This window comes from Carex rostrata, chromosome 11, assembly GCF_964058835.1.
Source record: "Carex rostrata chromosome 11, lpCarRost1.2, whole genome shotgun sequence".
Lineage (NCBI taxonomy): Eukaryota > Viridiplantae > Streptophyta > Magnoliopsida > Poales > Cyperaceae > Carex > Carex rostrata.
The window spans coordinates 11,197,989-11,218,927 of record NC_135928.1 but is presented as its reverse complement, the minus strand read 5'-3'; the positions used below and the strand labels follow the sequence as shown (position 1 = coordinate 11,218,927).

At 34.3% G+C, this 20,939-nt stretch overlaps 2 protein-coding genes across 3 annotated transcripts; both read right to left on the bottom strand.

Annotated features, from left to right (window-relative positions):
• Nucleotides 1-2,128: 2,128 nt before the first annotated feature.
• LOC144561574 (uncharacterized) lies at nucleotides 2,129-6,260 on the bottom strand. The gene is made up of 2 exons (XM_078310574.1): nucleotides 3,129-6,260; nucleotides 2,129-2,819 (listed from the first exon to the last, which is right to left on the bottom strand). The coding sequence occupies exons 1-2, from the start codon at nucleotides 6,037-6,039 to the stop codon at nucleotides 2,365-2,367; spliced, it is 3,366 nt and encodes a 1,121-aa protein (XP_078166700.1). The 5' UTR covers nucleotides 6,040-6,260; the 3' UTR covers nucleotides 2,129-2,364.
• Nucleotides 6,261-17,795: 11,535 nt separating this feature from the next.
• On the bottom strand, nucleotides 17,796-19,239 carry LOC144562034 (uncharacterized). 2 transcript variants are annotated; one of them, XM_078311157.1, is made up of 6 exons: nucleotides 18,905-19,239; nucleotides 18,532-18,714; nucleotides 18,282-18,351; nucleotides 18,081-18,152; nucleotides 17,938-17,976; nucleotides 17,796-17,845 (listed from the first exon to the last, which is right to left on the bottom strand). In XM_078311157.1, exons 1-6 carry the CDS (start codon nucleotides 19,175-19,177, stop codon nucleotides 17,826-17,828), a joined length of 657 nt encoding a protein of 218 aa, XP_078167283.1. In that variant the 5' UTR covers nucleotides 19,178-19,239; the 3' UTR covers nucleotides 17,796-17,825. The 2 variants fall into 2 exon arrangements, with proteins under 2 accessions (XP_078167283.1, XP_078167284.1); XM_078311158.1 differs by lacking the exon at nucleotides 17,796-17,845 and having other exon boundaries at nucleotides 17,886-17,976.
• Between the last annotated feature and the right edge of the window lie 1,700 nt (nucleotides 19,240-20,939).

Genomic DNA, 20,939 nt, shown 5'->3' with positions numbered 1-20,939 from the left:
GCGGATTTCAACAGTCCGAATTCGTTATTTGAAGTCAATTTAACGGATTTTAGACTTGAGTTTACCAAGGGACTTGGTGAACTTAAGAGCACCCTAGTTCATCTACTCCAAGTTTACAGGGCACATAAACAGCACTTCTACCAAATTAAAATTTTAATGGCGTCTCTGCTTGAATTTGAATCTTAATTTTCAAGATGAAAAATTAAGCCACTACCATACATTAATCTTTTTAAAAGCAAAAATAGAGATAATTTGAAACTCACAAAAATATTGCATTTAATTAATGATATTATCAATATTAGAAAGACTAATCGTTCCATAAAAAAAAGTTGTATTTCCTTTAAATGTGGTTAATTAGCTCTTAATTTCCTCCATTTTGTAAGACTAGGGTTGGAGAAATATAGAATTCATGAATAAAAAATAAATGAATATGACTTTGCATGGCTTCCAACTTATTGTATGCACCTACATTATCCTATGAGACCTTCTGACTTTCTGTACCAAGGATCAGGCAAACAGTATTCTTGCCAACTTTCTACATTGGACCACAGCAAATGCTTATTTACTGGTTAGGAATTGTGTGCTCAAATTTAAAAAAAAAAAAAATCAATTTATTAGACGCTGCAAAATCACCAATTATAAAGTATATTTTTAGAGTTAATTATCATGTTTCTGGACACTAGAAGAAATGAGCAATAGAAAAATTGTTTCACCAGCACAGCCCAAAATTCAAATTGAAAAATACTGTTAAAAACATTGTATTAATCAGAGAGCTAATTAACCAGGCTCAATCATTGGCCTAGTAATAATATGTTATCCAAGTCGAAAACAATAAATCCTGATACATTGGATCTCAAACGCTTGCCATTTTGGGCTCTACTATGAACATCCTTTCTGGCCCAAAATACCTTCTCCAATAAAAATTGACAAGGTTTCAGTTTGATTGGTGGAGTTTTTTTGTTTAATTTTTCGGAAAGGCCAGAAGGGAATTGGATGAACGGAGGTGTCAACGAGTTGGCCTGGTCCGAGGTAATCTCAGCTTGTTAATTCTGGCCCGAATTACGATCGAGCGAGCTGGACCTAGGGCATTCGATCTAAAATCTCAACTTAAAATCATGACAGGCCAGTCCGAGCTGGTTCGCTGGATTTGGTTGAATCTTATTTTAAGAAAAAAAAAAAAAAAATTCTATAAACTTTTTGGATCGAGCTGAACCAAGCTTGACCAACCTTGACAGTACAAAATGCACACAAATTCACAAATTGAGCAAGCTAGGTCCCAGTTTGAACTCGTTCGTTCTGGACCGAGCTAGTGGCGAGCTGACTCGTTAACATCTCGGTTCAATAACAAGCAAACTATTAGCGAGCGAGTCACGATCGAGCTACGAGCTTTTTTGCCACCTTGATGAACCTGAGTTCATGAAACAAAATACAACCCAATACAAATTAATGTTTTTCTCAACCCCAATGCAAATGTAGAACCAGTTTGAAGGTTGTGGTCTAATTTCTCTTTAATTTTCAATTCCAATATCTTTTTGCTGTATTGATTCTTTGAAAGCATTCTGATCTGGCACTGTCTTAATACCAACGCACAAATATCTCTACTTCCGACAACTGGATTTGCATCTATCAGTATCAGGACCAGATTAAGAGTACTAAATTTGATAGCCACACTTGATTTTGAAGACAAGCTCACCTGATGCTGATAGCAACACTAACAAGCCATGTTTTATAATTCCATGATTGAATACAGTCTCGCATTTGGAATTTCTCAAGGTACACTGTTTATTTTGTGGTGCCAACTACCATGAGATCTATTCACATATAATAGAACAACACCACCTACCGTGATATAAAAAGGTGGTGAATTATCTATCTTAGGTACATTTAGAATAAAAGAAAGGCCCCAGATTTGATGCTACATGTCTTTCGATTGATGACATTTATTTCCACTAGTAAATAATATGTTCTAAATTTTTTGACAGTTTGACTGAAATCAAACACCCAAATTCTGGTACAGTATGCTTAAACTGGCAGTGCTTACTAGCATGACAGGATGATTGCATGCATAGCAGCATATTGTATTGCTTAATTTTTAAAAATTTTACAAGAGGCAAGTTATGAGAAAGTAAGCATTTCAAGTTTTCATCTTTATTCCAAATATCCAAAAAAAAAACTCTTAAGGCCCTATTTTTACTACACTTCAAACAAAAACAATTATCCTATTTTTTTTACAGAACCAGCTGCGCATTGATGGAGCAAAAAGGCTATACTCCCATAAAAGAAGCAAAAAAATAAAATAAAAACAAAGATAGAATACAGCCAAACCTAGACATGACAGCATTTTAGAATGATAAAAGCAAATCCTTAATCAAAGGGCAACTTATTCTTGGACATGGCATACATGGTGGTGGTGCTGCTAGTTGTACATGAAGAGGTACCGGCATGAGGCACCGGCGATGAACCTTTTAACAATTCATCAACCCCAACCTTCACATACTCTTCCCTTTGATCATGTCTTATTTCCTTCAACATGGCAGCCACATCTTTCATGGTTGGTCGCTCGTCAGGTGAAGCATTAACACAAAGCAATGCGACTCCCATGACTTGTATCATTTCTTGTAACTCAGACTCGGGCCGGCCCCGCAATGACGGGTCGAGCAAGTCTTTACCGCCTTTCCTTCCTCGTACCCAATCAACTACATGCAACCCATCAGGAATTGTTGGGTCGATTGGTTGCTTTCCAGTTAGAACCTCCAACACAACCACACCATAGCTATATACATCACTTTTTTCGGTGATCTTCATCATGTATCCATACTCTGCAATAAACAAAATCTTAAGTACCCACAATGTTCCAATCTGGTTTCTTAAAATTTATAGGGTTTTTTATAGGAAATAATGAAGCGAAGAATTTAGATGGTAACAATGCCAATCTGTATTCAATAGTAACTAGAACACGTATGTCATTCTCTGGATAAATGCTAGTAAAAGGATTCATTTCTTACAATAGTATAGTTTGTATGCTGACAAAACAATAAGAACACATTTTAAAATTCATTGTAAATACCACTTCCACGAATGGAGATGCAAGTAAAAACAGAGAAAACAGAGAAAAACAGAGTAATTACCAGGGGCTATGTAACCATAGGATCCTGCAACAGTATTGGATGACCTTGCAAAATCCCCATCCTCCACAAGCTTCGCAAGTCCAAAATCAGCAATGTACGGCACAAAATCAAGGCCGATCAAAATATTATTCGCCTTTATATCCCTATGCACTATTGGTGGCACACAATCATGATGCAAGTATGCGAGCCCTTGGGCAGACCCAAGAATTATTTGGTACCGCAAATTCCACTCGATAGAGAACCCACTTCTCTCGTGCAACAAACTGCCTAGACTGCCATTTTCCATGTAGTCATACATTAATAGTCGAGTGCTCTTATTCCAACAACAACCCAAAAATCGTACAATGTTCTTATGTCGGATCGAACCGAGGGTTCTCACTTCAGCCGAGAATGAGTCACGGCCTTGACCCTTGCTATTTGCAACAGGATTCACCGGAACAGTGTTTGGCCACAATTTTTTCACAGCAATCACTTCTCCGTGATCCATGTTAACCTTGTACACCACACCGGAGCAACCTTTTCCAATTACATTGGCATCTACCAGATTTCGCACCACTTGTTCCACTGAAAAGTTTAACTTTTGAAATGGCGTGAACTGCCACGGCCATGCCATGTCAGCGCCAACCCCTTCAGGATCATCGCCTGACCCACTTTTCCCCTCCCCCATTCGCCGAGCCCTTATAATACCAATCATTCCGACCACCATGGCCACAGTCAAGGTTATAAGCAATGCTATGGCTAATTTTAGTTTGCGCAATTTTCGATTCTCGGCCTCAGCTGCAGTCACAATAGGGTTTCCATTTGCATCTAAGGTAACAAAACAGACATCACCACCACTGGTACACAAACCAGGATTTGAGGCGAGATCAGAAGCTGAGAGTTGCCTAAAGAGCTTTGTGTCAGGTAGGTATCCAGTGAAGTTATTGTTGGACACATTTAAAGTAACCAAGTTCTCAAGTCCAGACAGAGGACCAAGGCCTCCATTTAACATGTTGTATGAGAGATCAAGTATTGAGAGCTTACTTAGCTGAGATATTTTCTCTGGAATAGGTCCCGTCAAAGAATTTCTACTCAGGTTAAGAGAAATGTCCAACCCCTCAATGTTACACAGCTCAATTGGTATGTTACCAGTTAATTGATTGTTGCTTAGGTCAAGGTACTCGAGCCCCCGGCATAGACCAATTGAGGCTGGTATTTGACCGGTGAGGGAGTTAGTACCTAATACGAGTTTATTCAGGGTGACAAGCTTACCAACAGTGGCAGGTATAGGTCCCGAGAGCTGGTTGAATGAGACATCAAGTACCTGTAGACCTGGTAAAGAGGCAAGAGAATCTGGTATTGTTCCTTTCAGCGTGTTATTACTTAGACTTAACATTTGGAGCTGCATGCAATTGCTGAGCTCAGGTGGAATGGGACCCACAAGCCGATTGCTTGACAAGTCCAGAAAATTCAAGCTCTTTAGTCCACCTATTTGAGCAGGAATAGAACCTGCTATACGGTTGTCTCCTAGTCGAAGTCGAATCAGAGAACTGGCCTGGCCAATTTCAACAGGTATGGTTCCCGACAAGTCATTGGAAAGAAGCAACATTTTGGTGAGATTTTTTAAGAGAAAAAGACCTGGTGGCACTGAACCAGTAAGGTGGTTGTGTGAGAGGTCGAGGGCTTGGAGGCTTGAGAGAGAGGACAATGTGATTGGAATCGCACCTTCCAATTGGTTTTGCCATGCAAAGAGCACATTAAGAGATGTCAACTTGCCAAGTTCAGCAGGTATTAGACCGGATATTTGGTTGGTATCGAGTTGGAGCTGCGTCAGAGAAGTCAAGTTTGAGAGAGAGGGAGGAATTGAACCTGAGATGTTGTTATCACTTAACATGAGGTCTTGGAGATTTGTAAGACTACCAATTGAGGCTGGTATCGCACCCGATATGGAATTGATAGAGAGGTCTATTGATTGCAATGAAATGAGGTTACCAAAAGATTCCGGTATCGGCCCAGTAAGTGAGTTTTGCCAAAGTAACAACTTTTCAAGTTTTGTAAGCTTACCAAGAGAAGGGGGCAAAGGACCTGAGAGTGCATTTTCATAGAGATATATATTGACCAAGGAAGAACAATTTCCAAGCTCAGCTGGTATTGAACCAGTGAGCATGGCAGTGTAAACAGACAATGTTTGGAGGTTTTGAAGCTGACCAATTGAACCCGGTATTGGTCCAGTGATTTTGGTATCCGCTAGACCGAGAACAGTTAGGTTGGAAAGCCGGGATATCGAATCAGGTATCGAACCTCCGAGGTCACGGTTTCCTCCCAATCGAAGTGACTCAAGAGATACAAGGTTTCCAATTGAATCAGGTATTTGACCCGATAGCTGGTTGTCGAAAAGGTGAAGGTTTTTAAGAGATTTTAAAGAACCCAGAGAAGCTGGTATTTGGCCAGAGAGTTGGTTTGAGTTGAGGATTAATGAGATGAGAGAGGAAAGCTTAGATAGCGAAGCCGGTACTGGGCCTGAGAGGGAGTTGGAGCTCAAGTCAAGAATTGTGAGACTGGTACAGGCCGATAAGTCGGTCGGTACAGACCCGGTGATGTTGGCATCAGAGATAGTTAGTGTAGAGAGTGAGGGGAGAGAGGTACACAGAGAGGAAGGTAGAGGTAGAGCAAGATGTACCGACTGGATGGTGATGGAGGTGACTGTACCAGTTGTGCTGCATGAAATGTGACTCCAATTACATGGAGAGGGAGAAGATGGGTCCCAGTCCGGTATGGGTGACTTGGAGCCAGGTACCGAGGTGGTACTTAGCCATGAGAAGAGAAATGTGACTTGTGGGTCGGTGGAGGTGGAGGTGGAGCAAAGAGAGAAGAGGAAAGAAAAAGAGAGAAGGAAGGAGAAGGAGAAGGAGAGAAATTGTTGCCTTGGCATTATCAAAAGAAATCCAAAAACACCCAACAAGAGCTTTGCTTCAAAATCACAATTACCAAGGGCTTGCTTCTTCTTTGGGGGTTCTCACCGGTTGTGGTGTTGCATTGGGTCTCTCCCCTCCGTGTCTCTCTCTTGCTTGTTTTGATTTTTCTCTCTCTATATACTATACTCTGTTTTACTCTGTTCCTCTCTCTCTCCCTTAAACCCTTGAAGAAAGCGTAGAGAAGAGTGGGGCTAAACCCGGAATATTTAGTTTATCTTTGTCTCTATTAATTAATGTCTTTTGTATTGTTATACTTTTAGCAAAATGCAAAATGACACCTTAAATATAGGAGCACTGATATGTAGTTCCTTAAATTTTACACCTAGCAGTAAGATTTTAATTGAGCTTTTATTCTTAAATAGCATCAAATTTAATCATTTCAACAAAATGTATTGGAATTGATTGTTATGAAAAACAGTTCTACTGAGAGTCAGAAATTTTTTTGCTCCATCATATTTACTGTCTAGATAGTAAACTGCCTTTATCACCGAGCTGTTTTTCATAAAAATCAAATTCAGTATACTTGCTATTGTACTGACATAATTAGTTACATAATAAGTGTACATTTTAATAATTTAACTAATATAACTGACTGATAATTTAATAATTACTTGATCACGAGAACAATACTTATTGCATACAATAAATCAGAAAATTTGCTGCAAATGATATATGATCTATTTTTAAAATTTTAAAGTTGTAGTATAATTTTAACTCTAAAATATTTTCGCCACCAGTTTAATCTAACTAAAATTTTAAATTTTATTCTCTTATTAAAACTTTGGGTATATGTAAGAACTAGCGTTGTAGGAAATATATGTTTAGGCTGATTAATTGGTTGATTAATAATTGAATCGTCACATATTTTCTTGACTGATCGGTCGATTATTCTCGATTTTTTTCAATTATTTATAATTAATCGCTTGACGGTGCTCTGTCTGTACGACGAGCACATACAGTTATTTACAACATGGGTAAGAACTAAGAACTAAAGTGAGGGCATAAAATTGCAATTACGGAATAGCTGAAGGACCATGTGTTAAATTTGGCAAAAGTTTTTGGGAATTTGTATAAAGTCCCGGTCCACAAAATAAATATTTAGTTTCCAGCTTTCCGTCTTGGAATTCTACAAGCGGCTTGTGCGGGAACTGTTCCACACTGGAAGCAGAGATGCATTCACTCCTCCCGCCTTTATTAATTAGTGCCCATGCCAATTCTTTTACCTTTTCTCTCCCTTTAATTAATACTATTAGCTGCTCACCCATTTCGCTTGTTTAAATATAATCTTTTCTGGATCTTCTGTGGCCAGTGACGCAGTTTGTAGTTTTCAAAAGTTCAGGTTCAGTTCGGTTCGGCAGGGTCAAATGAATAGTTCAGGTTCGGTTCGACAGAGTCAAAAGTTTGTAATTCGAGAATAATTTAGTACAACAAGGAAGCAAAAACAAAAAAAACATAACCCCCTCAAAAATAAAATATTTTAAAAAATATTTTTTTTTTTGGTGTTTTGTTTATGTTTTATTTGCAAATAAAACGTATTATATATTTTTTTAGATTTTATTCAGAGTTTAATCCGGAATCGTCAAAAAAACCGAATAAAACACGAATTATGTAGGTTTTATTCACATATTTTCTAACTATCAGAACACTGTCTACTTCTGCTTATTTGTTATAAATTATTGGATTTGGATCAAATTTTGTAGGTTGAAAAAATTAATTATTTTGTGGTTTATACACTTTTCAGACATTTAATAAACGAATAAATGGAGGTTGAAAAAACAACTTTTATCATTATTCTTATGTGAGATAAAAATTAACTAATTATTCTATCACTTTATTTTGTTGTTATATATAAATATAAAACATGTGTGTACGTGTGTATTGATATTATTTTAGGTAAATATATGTGATACGTTGGAACTTTCGATGAAATTATTTAACAATTTTCTGCTGAAAAATATTGTCTTGAATTCTTAATTCTTTTTTATTATATCAGATTGTGTAGTATTTAATCTTTATATTGAGGAGGAAATTTTCAAAAACATCCAAAAACATATTATCGTATTCATAATGAAGTGTGTTCTAATGAGCATAGTCACAAGATTTGCGAATTAAATCTGAATTAAATTCGGATAATTCGTTTTTTTTGTAATGCCGAACCGAACGCCGAATTATTTGGTTGACCGAATTTTGACCAAATTAAACCTAATAATTCACAAACTTTACAAATTTTTCCCATAACATTTTTTTTTGCTCTCTTGCAGGACTAAGATATCTAGCCTGGATAATTTCGAATCATCCACGAATCACGAATTTTTGACCTCGCCGAACCGAACCCAAATAATTCATTTATCACTATTCTAATGAGTATTCACATATGTAGCATCCCAAACGGATTGCCACAGAAAATCCAGACAGCGGGCCAAATTGAGGGTATTATTTAAATTTTTACTTGTGAAATGTTTACTATTACCGATGTAAAATAATCATGAGGATCCGTGCGTAGTACAATTTAACGCTGAATGGGATGAGAATTCCTCGACACCAAGCATCTCTCCACTGAGATGACACAACGGTAAATATTAAAACACAGTAAGAAAATTACAAAGAAAGGTATGATCTGATATAGACAAGTTAAAATAGTACATGTAGCCATTTCTAATCTTTTTAATTTTAATTTGCTCAGGCTTAGATGGCTCTGTCTTGGGCTCTGGGTTAGCCATTTCTAAACTTTTAATATAAAAAAGGTTTATGAAATTTTTAATTTGTGTATTAATTTGTGACAAGCTAGTATATAAATTTTTAATTTTAACAATCATGCAATCAGTTGAAAAGATTTTTCTGACAGTTGATTTAATATTTTAATTGTTCAATTTTAAACAGTCAATGACCACAATATCTTGATAAATTTATCTTTGGTTAAATAGTTTTATGAATGATAATCCTTTGTAATTTTCAAAATCAATTTTTAAAAAAATATCTCATTCATAATGTTTGCTAATTTCTATATATAAATGAAAATAATTCTATCAACTTTAATTACTTATGAAATCATATATTTTCTATAAAAAAAATTATAACATAGAAATAATGATAATAATAATGCCATGCATTATGAATATTTTATCAGATAACTATATTTAAAATAAACTTTCTACAAATTAAAAATTACAAACTGTGAGTATTTCAAATATTGTAACAAAAACCACCAAGGATATTCTTATAATTTTATAATTAAAAGTTTGAGAATTAAGCGGTAAATTAACGGTCAAGAGGGTCATCATCACTGATTATATATTTTGGAAAAATAATTGTAAAAGTTTTTAAGGGGCCTTCAAACCAATCTGCACCCTCCAAAAATAGAGTTGCAGATTAATTTGTAAGCCTTGGTATTTTTTCAAATCCCAACAATTTATTGTTGGAGTTTTTTGGTTTATTTTTTTAATATGGTATGAATAAAAATTTTGGGTCTACAAGAGATGAGTAAACCGTGTTTATGCAAAATAAATATGTTTTGAGTCGATCAGTTTGAATGATATTTAGGCCTGTGCTAGTCTATATATAATCTCTTTGTTTAAATTAGTAGTGTATTAAACTTAACAATACATGTGATGTCACTTTAATTGAGTGTTTTGACCTTTAGTACCTTGTTTCAAGGAAAACATGGTCCCACACTCCCACCCAGCCTAACAGCACCAACCTCAGACCTGAGACCTAGCCACATACAAACAGTGACAAACGTGGTTCAGTCCATTTAAGGCGCCTCCACTCGTGTGCACCTACCTGTACACCCGGTCTACAAAATCTATTCAACTTCATTCAATTCTCTTTGCATTAATCATTTGATCCCATGTCGCTTTCATAGTTTCATCTCCCAACTTGCTGAGTTTTGTGCAACGAGTCACTGAGAGTTGATTTTGTGCCTCTCTTTTTGCCAAAATTTTTATTTATACCGTATTTCAAAAAAAAAAAAAAACCAAAAAGACACATTTTCTGGAAAATTTCAAAAATATTAGAGCCGCCAATTCAATCTGCGGCCCTATTTTTAGATGGTCGCAGACTGAATTGGAGGCCTCCAAAAACACACTGTAATATACTAATATTTAGATTTTTGGGAGATTTAAAACTCTATTAATATATATGATTTCAGTGCTTATTCAATAGTAAGTTATGAATCTAAGAACAAATAAGGACCATAATTGGAGCTAATTATGAAAAAAAAATTAATATATTTCTTAATTCCTTTTATCTTCAATGATAAATAATCTTAATTAATCAATCTAATTTCTCAATCAAATACAGATGCATGATATTTTGATCTAAGTGTATGTCACAACATTGCACAAACTATTTTTTTTTTTTTACTTTTATTGATTTTAACATGCCTAAAATTGGTTTGTTTGTTAATGTTGGATATTTAGTGTAATCTTGTGCTTTTTTTTTCTAAAGATTTAAAAAAAAATGGTTTGTTTGTTGGTGTTCCATCAACTTTTAGCTGCAAATTAAATAGATATACATTTGAATTAAACTGACCCGTTACAATTATTGGCAATACCGTTAACGTTGCAATTAAAGAACTTCGTTGGTGTGTGAAATACTCACCATAGCAAACAGGGGAAAGATTTTAACAGAGATATTTTAGCTTCACGCAGCGCACTTACCATATACAATCCTGCTTGGATTCTTTATTTTGTGCGCTGGGTGAAGCCAAACCTACTCTGTTAAAATCTTTACCATAGTAAGCACTAAAATACAAAAAATGATGAACATAAATGCAACTGAACAGTTTTCCGTTACAAATACTCTGAGCTTTATTTCATTCCACATTTATGATTTATTCAGTCGACAGTGGACAGTGGACACCAAGCTTTATTTTAAATATAGTAATGTAATAAAGTAGTTCATTTTATATTTAAAAAGCCAACATTTAATCATATTTAAATAAAATTTCAAATTTTTACCAACTTTTGAATGATTATATTTTGGAAACGGTTAAAAGTGGTGCTTTATACTTTTTTAACAGTTTTTTTTTTCAGTAAATCCAGTTTCCTTCAAATTTAAATAAAAAGGATGTATTTGTAAAAAAAAAATTTAATAATAAAGTTAGATAAAAGAGGTCATTTTTTATTAATTTAATTGAAGGAACAAAAAGTTAGATAGTGTAACTGTTTTAAACAGTTACCTAGCGTTATTCATTGAATTATTTTAGCACATATAAGTAGATTACTTTTAATTTTTTTAGAATATGCAAATTTAAGTTAAAGTTGTAGCCGTGTACTCTGTCAATAATTAGATAATTAAGGGTGTGTATTAAGTTTGAGTAAAATTAAAATTCAATTGGTCAAATTGTTTGATTAAAATCAATGTTCTAAATAGCGCGCTATAGCGTTTTTCTCCCATAAAAGCTATGGCGCTATGTCCAAATAGCGCGCTATTTTGCGCTATAGCGCCGCTATTTGGGTATAGCGCAATTTTTTTAACCCGGCCGCTATGATGCGATAAACGCTATTTAAATCATTGATTAAAATAAACGTTTCAAATTGAATCCAATTTATAATACACTCATAAGACGCATTTTTAATTCTCGAGAATAGAATTTAAAAGATGTTAGAGTGTACCGAAATTCTTTAATAAAAATACACTCCAATTTTATTTAAAAAAGAAAATCAGAGGGAGTTTGTGGTGCTGAAAATAGGACCCACCTATCGGCCTCACTGTTCATATTACTGTAGCACCTCCATCAAAAATTAAGTATACTGTATACATATATATCTTGTGCTCTCAAAAAATTAAAAGCTACCCGGTAAGTACTCTGTACCCAAGATTTAAATAGCGTTTATTGTGTCATAGCGGACTGGTTAAAAAAATAGTGTTATGCTCAAATAGCGCCGCTATAGCGCGGAATAACGCGCTATAGCGTTGACAGCGCCATAGCTTTTATAATTTGAAAACATTATAGCGGCATTATAGCGCGTTATTTAGAACCTTGCTCTGTAGCCTGCTATTCTTATCTCGTTAACATTGGAATAAAATATCAACTATAGACTATAGTTTGTTCTTTCTAAATATCCCATTAAAATCATCCATAGTAGGGTAACTAGGGTTAGTCTTTACTCAAAATCATCTATAGTAGGGTTAGTCTTTACTCTTTACTCTTAACTCTTTACCATGGTGCACTTGAGCCTTGTGGGGGTCACATGCGAAGCACGTGCTAGAGACTGTAAAATTGACTAATTAACCAAAATAACATCAGAAAAGTGATAATTATAAAACAATAAAATATGATAAAACCATATCATGATGGCTGATGCTAACACCTCCAAAAGTCAGTGGCCAGACCCACCCGCCCCCTTCCAATTTTTGAACCGTAATATTGTGAAATTCACCTCCCATCCCGAGATAACACCACATGCCTCTACTCTGTTAGATTCCACCTCTTACCCTAATTAACCTTAGCCTTTCTTTTCCTGTGGCGCTCATCTTTGTGGTCATTCCTGTACTTTTCTACGTGTAATTGATATAGAAATCTCATGTATGTTGTTTTAATTTTAATCTTGAATATCGGACTTGGTTAAAATTAATTATATATGTATATACATACATACTTCATATTTGATAAAAAAAAATTAAGAAAGAAAAAGTAAAGTTAATCATGCATGACTCAAAAAAGAGTTACAAACCTAATTACAATTGTACAGAGTAAGGCAGGGCTAAAAGCACAGAAAAACTTGGCAAACGGAATATAGGTCCAGCTGTAAACATCTTTTTAGAGGTTCTAAGTCTAAGGACTAAGATAGTTATCATAATAACCAAGCTACTATGACTATCATCACGACTCCAAGTTTAGCATCAGACATTGTTTCCCTTGCCTTGTCCCAAAATAAGATTTAGCTCTAATTAGGTTCCTTGACTAAAGGTGTGAACGGATCGGATATCAATGCATAATAGTTAGGGGTGAAATCGGTATAGTTAATATTCGATCTATATTTGAAAATCTAGATTTAGATATCCGATACTTGAATATCCGTGTGAATAAGAATACTAATATGGTTTTACGTTTCAAATATCCACTCCGTATGCGGAAAATGAAAAAAAGGGATTTTAATATCTGCTGTATTTTTTATTAAGCTAAAGCGTATTCAAATTCGTTTTATATTTCACAATAAATTTATCAGTTAAAAGTTATATATTAATGAACAAAAACCAATCACTAATTAATATTATACTGCTAGTCAAAATATACCAAAAATTATAAATCTTAATAAATAAGAATAATTAGTAAATATAGCTGAGTAATTTTTTTTTGAAAGAAGTGGGTCATGCCACCGATTTCCATTGCAATAAACCATTACAAAGTTCATTGGTACCAGTGGTATCATTGTACCAACCAAGTACAATACAAGCATAGTGATAAGCTAAACTAACAAATAAAATATACCAAAAGAAAAAACATAACACTTTTTTTTTTTTTTTTTCAAAGCATCGGCAGTGGCTGCCAAAGGGAAAAACAGAACACTTAAAACCCTATTACAACCTGCATATCACTCATGTACCTAAGGAAATAAACAAAACAGCCCCTGAAAAACCATCATATCACCAATAGACCAACATATGCATAATAAACCCTGCAAGCTAAGAAATCTCAAAACAGTTCATCAAAGCAAAATATGCAAAACAGATACTATTATTCTATAGCTGAGTAATTAGATCTACAATTAATTGTTCTTGTAATAATGTTTATGTTATACTTCAAAGGCCAAATCAAAATAACATACGAATCTTTGAATAAGTTATCCGAATTTAAAACAATTTCGTTTCCGCATAATTATACGATAAATATCCGCTTTTGAATTGAAAACTATATACGCTAAACAACATATTTGCAATACTTTTGCTTCTAAAAGTCTTGTTAATTAATTTGAAAAATATTGTCAAGATTTTCAACTTAATTTGTTGTTAATGGACTTTTTCCAAAATATATATATATATATATATATATTGTTCATCATTCAAATATTTTATCCCTGACAAAATAATAGACCTCAAAATTATAAAGATTTTATCAGAACTTCTGCAGATGTGAAGTGTCGATTATCAAGGGCAGACCCACATCGGGTGTTCATTGGTTCAGTTCAGTTGAAACTGAATCGAACTTGGCAAACTAAAGTTATAATTCGGTTTTAAAAATAGAACCGAACCAAACCGAATTAGCATTGCAACCAAACCGAACTGAACCAAAGTTTTATTTCAGTTTGTTCAGTTCAAACCGAAATATATTAATTTTTTATTTAAAACAATTGATTTATAATAAACCGAAGTATATTAAGAAATAAACCGGAGTATTAAGAAATAAACTAAGATATTTAGAAATAAACCGAAGTATTTAAAACAACTGACTAAGAAATAAACCGGGGCGGTTCGGATCAAATTCATATTATATAAAAGTTTGGTCAGTTCGGTTATTTCGGTTTTGAAATTTTCAAACTAAACTGAACCATTAAACAGGAAAACCGAACCGTTTGAACCGAACTAATTCGGTTCGGTTCAAAACCGAATAAACCGGACCCAATGAACACCCCTACCCACATGGTTCCTAGTCCGCATCGCTTGCATTAACTCAAAAGAGCATCTTTTCAGTTAATGCATTTGGGCCGTTTGATTGTAAACAGAGCTCATCCGGCCCTCCATCTATAATGTAGAGTGTCTTTAATATTAGTGCTGATCAAATATGCACGAATCTTAAAACTGATCAGATGGTTCAAATGCAGAGGATAAGAGCTCAATGGTTCCAGGGAGAGTAGATGCCCCCCTCCTAAATTTTGAGTTTTCACTATTTGTTTAGATAAGAATTAAATCACTGGACCATTCAAAAACAATAATTTTGTGCATACCTAAATATTTTGCAACAAAACATCATATAGCTTATTTCTATTTAAACGCGAAAATATTTTTGTATGATTAACAATTAGAAAGCTTATCATTACACCCAAAACTGATATTCCTCAAAATAGGCATAAGTATTAGAATTATAGCCCATTATTTTATGAAATTAATAAAATAAAAATTCTAATTGACCCAAATATTTAATTTTGGGCGTCAGCTGAAACTAGGTTATATTTCAGTCCCAAAGACTAATTATTATAAATTCAATATTTACTGTTAAATTTTGAAAATTTCATAAGCAATTATCATATATAAAATTGAAGTTCAAAGGATTGTGGAACCAGTTATCATAAGCAAACGAACATGACTTTAGAAATCAATTATTGTAAAAAATTTAACTCTTAAAATGAATGCGATGAATCCTATTTGAATAAAAATCGAAGTTGTGTGATTTTGGTTGAATAATTCAAAGTTCATAAAAATTGAGTAATCCCAGGCATATGTACAAGATTCACGAATTATATCCGAATTATTTCCGAATAATTTGTTTTTTGGATGATGTCGAACTGAACGCCGAATTATTCAGTTGATCGAAACCGAATTAAACCCGAATAATTAGCGCATTTTAATTTTTTTTTCCAAATTTTACTAATTATTCGCGAATTTTTTCCATAATATTATTATTTTTTTTTTTTTGCTCTCTTACAGAACTGAGATTTCTAATCCGAATAATTCTGAATCATTCTTGAATTATACCTTAATTATTCCTGAATCACGAATTTTTAATCTTGCCGAATCAAACCCGGATAATTCTTTTGTCACTGTGATCCCAGGTGATATCAAATCAACCCCAATTTTGCACTTGACATGAAAGGAAAACATGTAAAATAGTTTGTTTTTAGTGCGTAGCTTCTTGTAGTAATCTAAACTCAGCCTAAATTTTAGATAATTTGTAGCCCCTGAGTCTACTTTTTTCAATCCTTTTTGCTGCTAATGCGACAAACAACCACAAATTCAAAAAGATGATAAAATGCTTTGACCACAAAAGAGGCTTTGTTCTGTGGACCTACAACCAATCATGGCCTAATTGGGTAGCGCTGGATTCAGAATTCTATTTTGTGTTTTTTGGTTGATGGATCAATGTTTGACCAGATGGATCCATATCTCCTAAAATAATTCAATAATTTAAATTTGGATCCAAATTATCCAATCGGTAACCGGACCAATATGGCCTAAGTTGAAAATGTACGGAACTCATTTCATTCGCACAGTTCATATCCAATTTAAATTGTATGTTATTTTAGAAGATCCGAACTCTATTAGATTCGGTCACTCCTTCCCTCCTATACTCTCTTCTTACATCTTGTTTAGATAGAGGAATTTTTGCATCTCTAGAATCGCCTTCTTTTTCTTTTTGGTAATGAAAGAGTGAATGGAACGAGTTATACGTATAGTTACTTACTTTATATGTTGTTGTATGTTTTGGTTGTTTGTGTTGGAGTTTGTTATGTTTTATCTTTCTTCTCCTCCCCTCCCTCTCTTTTCTACCTTCCACATTAGCGGCTCTTCATTGGAACTTCTGAGAGGTGATTGTCCCGTTCCGATTGATTTAGATTCTGATACGGTTTGATTTAGTGCCTCCATTGGAACTTATTGAGCGGTGACTGTCTTGGCCCGGTTGATTCAGTTTCCGATCTAGTTTGATTCAGTGCCTTCTAAATTAAGCATGCCAACAGGACAACTGTGAGCACAAAGGAACCCATCACTAGGCTTCTATCATTTTCATCAAGCAAGGATGACCAAATTTGTATCCGCATGATGCACATATCCCTGTGCGTTTTTAGTTTGTTTACAGCTGAATGTCTTTCAAAGACACTTGTTGTCTAATCTTATGTAACAGTTGGTTTGTAACTCTTTAAATTAATAAAATTACCTGCAGGCTTTCAATATAAAAAAAAAACAAATAAAGGGAAGAAATGGAAAGAAAAAAAATTATGTTAAATTGTGTTTAATTGATAAAATCATGTCGGGCGTGAATGGTACATAAGCTGGAAAGTTTAATATTGTATCATTATAATCGATAGAATCAATTTCCCTCTCAATTTGAAATGTAACAAATGGAAAAAAAATTTATTAAAAATACTTTTAGGAAAAAATAATACAAATGTCGTGCAATCCTATATCTTATCATTTAATTTTCATACAAATTTTTTGTCTAATCCTTCAATAGTCACCGTATTTCTCATTAACCTTCTAAATTTTAATCAATCAAACAAAAAATAAGACAAAAAAAATTAAATTAATTTTTTCTCATTAACCATCCAAACACAAAGATTAAATATGTCAATTTTCTTTTCCTTCTATTCTTTACTTCCTCTTCCTTCGTTAGTTAGGATTTAAGTTTATTTCTGAAGTTGCTAGTGATTTCCGAGAACTTTATAATCAATCATTACAATCCCATTTTGAAGGATTAAAAATAATAGTCAATGGGCTTAAATTAAGCTCAGTCGTCAGTCGTGAAAGCTGAAAAACAAGATATAATATACTTATGTCATTGTCTCTGACATGAGTAATTATTTTGTATGGTTAGTGGACTCCAACATGAACAATCATTAAATCAACATCTAATTTTATCCAAACAATAAGTTCAAATCCATACATGTCAACTTGTTTAATAATTTTCTGATAATGCTTATTCGAAGCCCAACTTCCTGAGAAATCCCAGACTTGGGCCCGCTAGACTTCTTAATGGGCCTTATCAAAAGTTAGCCTAGACCATGAATCAGATAGGCAGAGATAGCATTGGGAGCTCATAGTTCCATTCATATCACAAGAAATATGTCGGAACTATTAGAATTATTCATTATTTAATTCTGTACATAATTGTTACAAAAGGGTGTGTGTGTGTGTGTGTGTGGGGGGGGGGGGGGGGGGGGGGGGGGGTGATTTATGAATAAAACTTTAATGCGCCACAGCTTCAAGTGCCTGGAATATGTCTGAGCGAGTCACTATTCCTGCAAAAATTAAATTTGCATAAATTATCATAAATAAATGCTTAAGGTGCATTACAATTAAAATTATCTTGACATTAACAGAAAATATGTATGAGTTTGCATACCAACAATTTTTTGCTGGTCATTTAGAATTGGTAGCCTGTGGATCTTCATCTTAAGCATTAAAACAGCAGCATCTGTTAGTAGCAAAAACATTTCAAACAATCAGAACAAATAAATAAATAAGATGTCAGTTCTATCCTGTGGGTTTTTATACAAGCAAAACAAATTAAGAGCAAGGAATTTTATGGAATATGTGAACTTACCCAACACAGTTTTCTTATGTGACAATGTTATTGCAGGGGATGACATGACCTCACCGACCGTCGACTCCAGCTACACAATCAAATTACAAAATCAGCAACAACAGAATCGCTGTTCATTTTGCAACAAATGAATTTTTAACTTGATATGTTCCTAATTCCAGCATTTGGAAAATACTGACATAAAATTTCATATGTATAATAGCTAAAAGAAACCAAATGAAGAATAGTGAAAAAAGAAAACAAAACTGACTCCATTTGGTGCTTTGGCTTTGTCCTTTTTGGAAATTATTCCAATGCATTTCCCATCGGCATCGACGACCGGAAGACCTGATATGACCTTGAAATGGTGGTCGATCTCTTCAAGTCTTTGCTCCGCTCTGGCTACTTGCACGGGCCTCGACATCACGTCTCCGAGCTTTGATGTTGGGCTCATCTAATTTGTCAAAAATATAAATCTTTTTAGTAAGTCCATTATCAAAATAACAAACGGAAGAGGAAATTACATAAATATCTCATGTTATAAGAGCAAACTAGATTTTCCATACAAAAAATTTCAAAACCATATAAGTCTTTTTTGTTGCAATATGCTGAGTATTATTTTTTTATCAGCATAAAAATGGTACCTTGTTAGTAGTTTTGATATGAGATTCAAGGTAGGCTAGCAAGTCATTGTAGCTAAGAAGCGAGATATTCTCAGGCCACTCGCCCGAGAGGATCCCCTCGGGATGCTCGTCGATCGCCGGCCGCGTGTCTCCCATAGCCAACGCCACATGTCGTTTGCTTATTGGTCCCGAAACCGGTACGAAAACCGAAGCTTTGTGGATTGGTGATTGTTCTATGATATCGGAATGCTTGTATAAGAGGGGAATTTTGAGGAGAGACAATGAGAATGCCATGTTAAAAGAGATACAGCAAGAAAATAATATTACTAAGAATATGAGAAATTAAATCATGAAACATAGATAGCGGTTATATAAAAATTAGCATGTATTGTATATTAGATTAACCGTTGCTTTCATTGAAATTGGTATTTAGGATTTGTTTCTGGCCACGTGTCTGGTCCATATCGAAGCAGAGATTTCTGGAAAGCGCCACAGCCTTCTCTAAGTTGTCACATAGATATAATGGACCTATGAATTAAGGGTTTATGGGCCTTAAAAATTTTGGGCCTGGATTTACAGTATGTTAATGGGTCGGAAAACATACAAATTATAATTAAATTGACCAGTAGGATTTTTAATCTCAGCCCAGTATTTTTGTATGAACATTTTCAGCCCCTTCCGAGAATATAAGTTGTCTAAAAATTATTCAGTCTCGTCTGATACCGGTACTGGCAGGGGCAGGGGTGTTCATTGGTTCGGTTCGGTTGAAACCGATCAAACTAGGCGAATCAAAGTTATAATTCGGTTTCAAAAATAGAACCGAACTGAATCGATTTAGCATTGTAACTGAACCAAAGTTTTATTTCGGTTTGTTCGGTTCAAACCGAAATATATTATTATTTTTTATTTAAATCAATTGATTTATAGTAAACCAATGTATATTAAGAAATAAGTCAGAGTATTAAGAAATAATTAGGGATATTAAGAAATAAACCGAAGTATTTAAAGTAATTAATTAAGAAATAAATTGGGGTATTAAGAAATAAACCGGGGTGGTCCGGACCAAATTCATAATTTATAAAAGTTCGGTCGGTTCGGTTATTTCGGTTTTGAAAATTTTCAAACCAAACCGAACCAAAGTTATAATTTGGTTTTATAAAGCAAATCGAATTGAAACGAACCATTAAACCGAAAAAACCGAACAGTTTGGTTCAAACTAATTCAGTTCGGTTCAAAACCGACTAAACCGGACCCAATAAACACCCTAGGTACTGGTACTGGTACAAGCTGCTCATGCTTGCCTATTTAGTTTGTTATTGATAAAAGACAAGGGAAAAAAATATAAAAAAAATATATCTAACCCTTGTTAGCAGGAATCATTTGTAGCATATATACATGCCGACATATGTAAAATGCCCAGCTTATAAACAACCAATAATATATCAAAGATTAAGAGCAAGACAACATGTAATGATGTAATACATCAAGTTAATGATTAAATAAAATAATAGCATTGAAGGGTTCAGAATCCAGATAAGGTTAAATAATAAACCCCGCTCTTCGATCCAAATGTTTCATTTCATTTCATGCCAAGTTATAGTAATTTAAGTGACAAAAGCACAATACACAACAGCTGTCAAGATACAAAGGCATTAAATCGGAACATATCCAGGCGGACATCTCTTTTAGCACCACATGCTTTGCACAGAGGATCACGTGCACTGATTGATGGATGCACATAGTCATAGTAATATAGACGGTTCTTTTGATTCTGTTTTTAAGTTCGGGTTTTGATGGCTAAATAATCCAATAATTAGCTTTAGACTTTTGGTGTAATGCAACCTCAGCTTTTAGAGAAACAAATACACATTCTTCAAAAGTTAAATGGGTCCGACGAAAAAATATGATGGATCAATCTCGTCGCCTTTTCCATGCCTTGTTTCACACAGGCATAACGAAGTGAGAACAGAGACAAAACCAAACCGATATATTATTTCTTCCTTTTTGGACCATTTTTTTTCATTGATCCGAGTAGACCCTTTATGCGAATTAATTC

Bases quoted from the DNA above. Each gene is read 5' to 3' on its own strand.
- LOC144561574 (XM_078310574.1), bottom strand. From the start codon at position 6,039: ATGCCAAGGCAACAATTTCTCTCCTTCTCCTTCTCCTTCCTTCTCTCT. The intron at 2,820-3,128 runs GTAATTACTCTG...TGTTTATTGCAG, and splicing joins CTATGGTTACATAGCCCCTG to AGTATGGATACATGATGAAG.
- LOC144562034 (XM_078311157.1), bottom strand. From the start codon at position 19,177: ATGGCATTCTCATTGTCTCTCCTCAAAATTCCCCTCTTATACAAGCAT. The intron at 18,352-18,531 runs GTCAGTTTTGTT...TTGATTGTGTAG, and splicing joins AAGCCAAAGCACCAAATGGA to CTGGAGTCGACGGTCGGTGA. The intron at 18,153-18,281 runs GTAAGTTCACAT...TGCTACTAACAG, and splicing joins ACATAAGAAAACTGTGTTGG to ATGCTGCTGTTTTAATGCTT.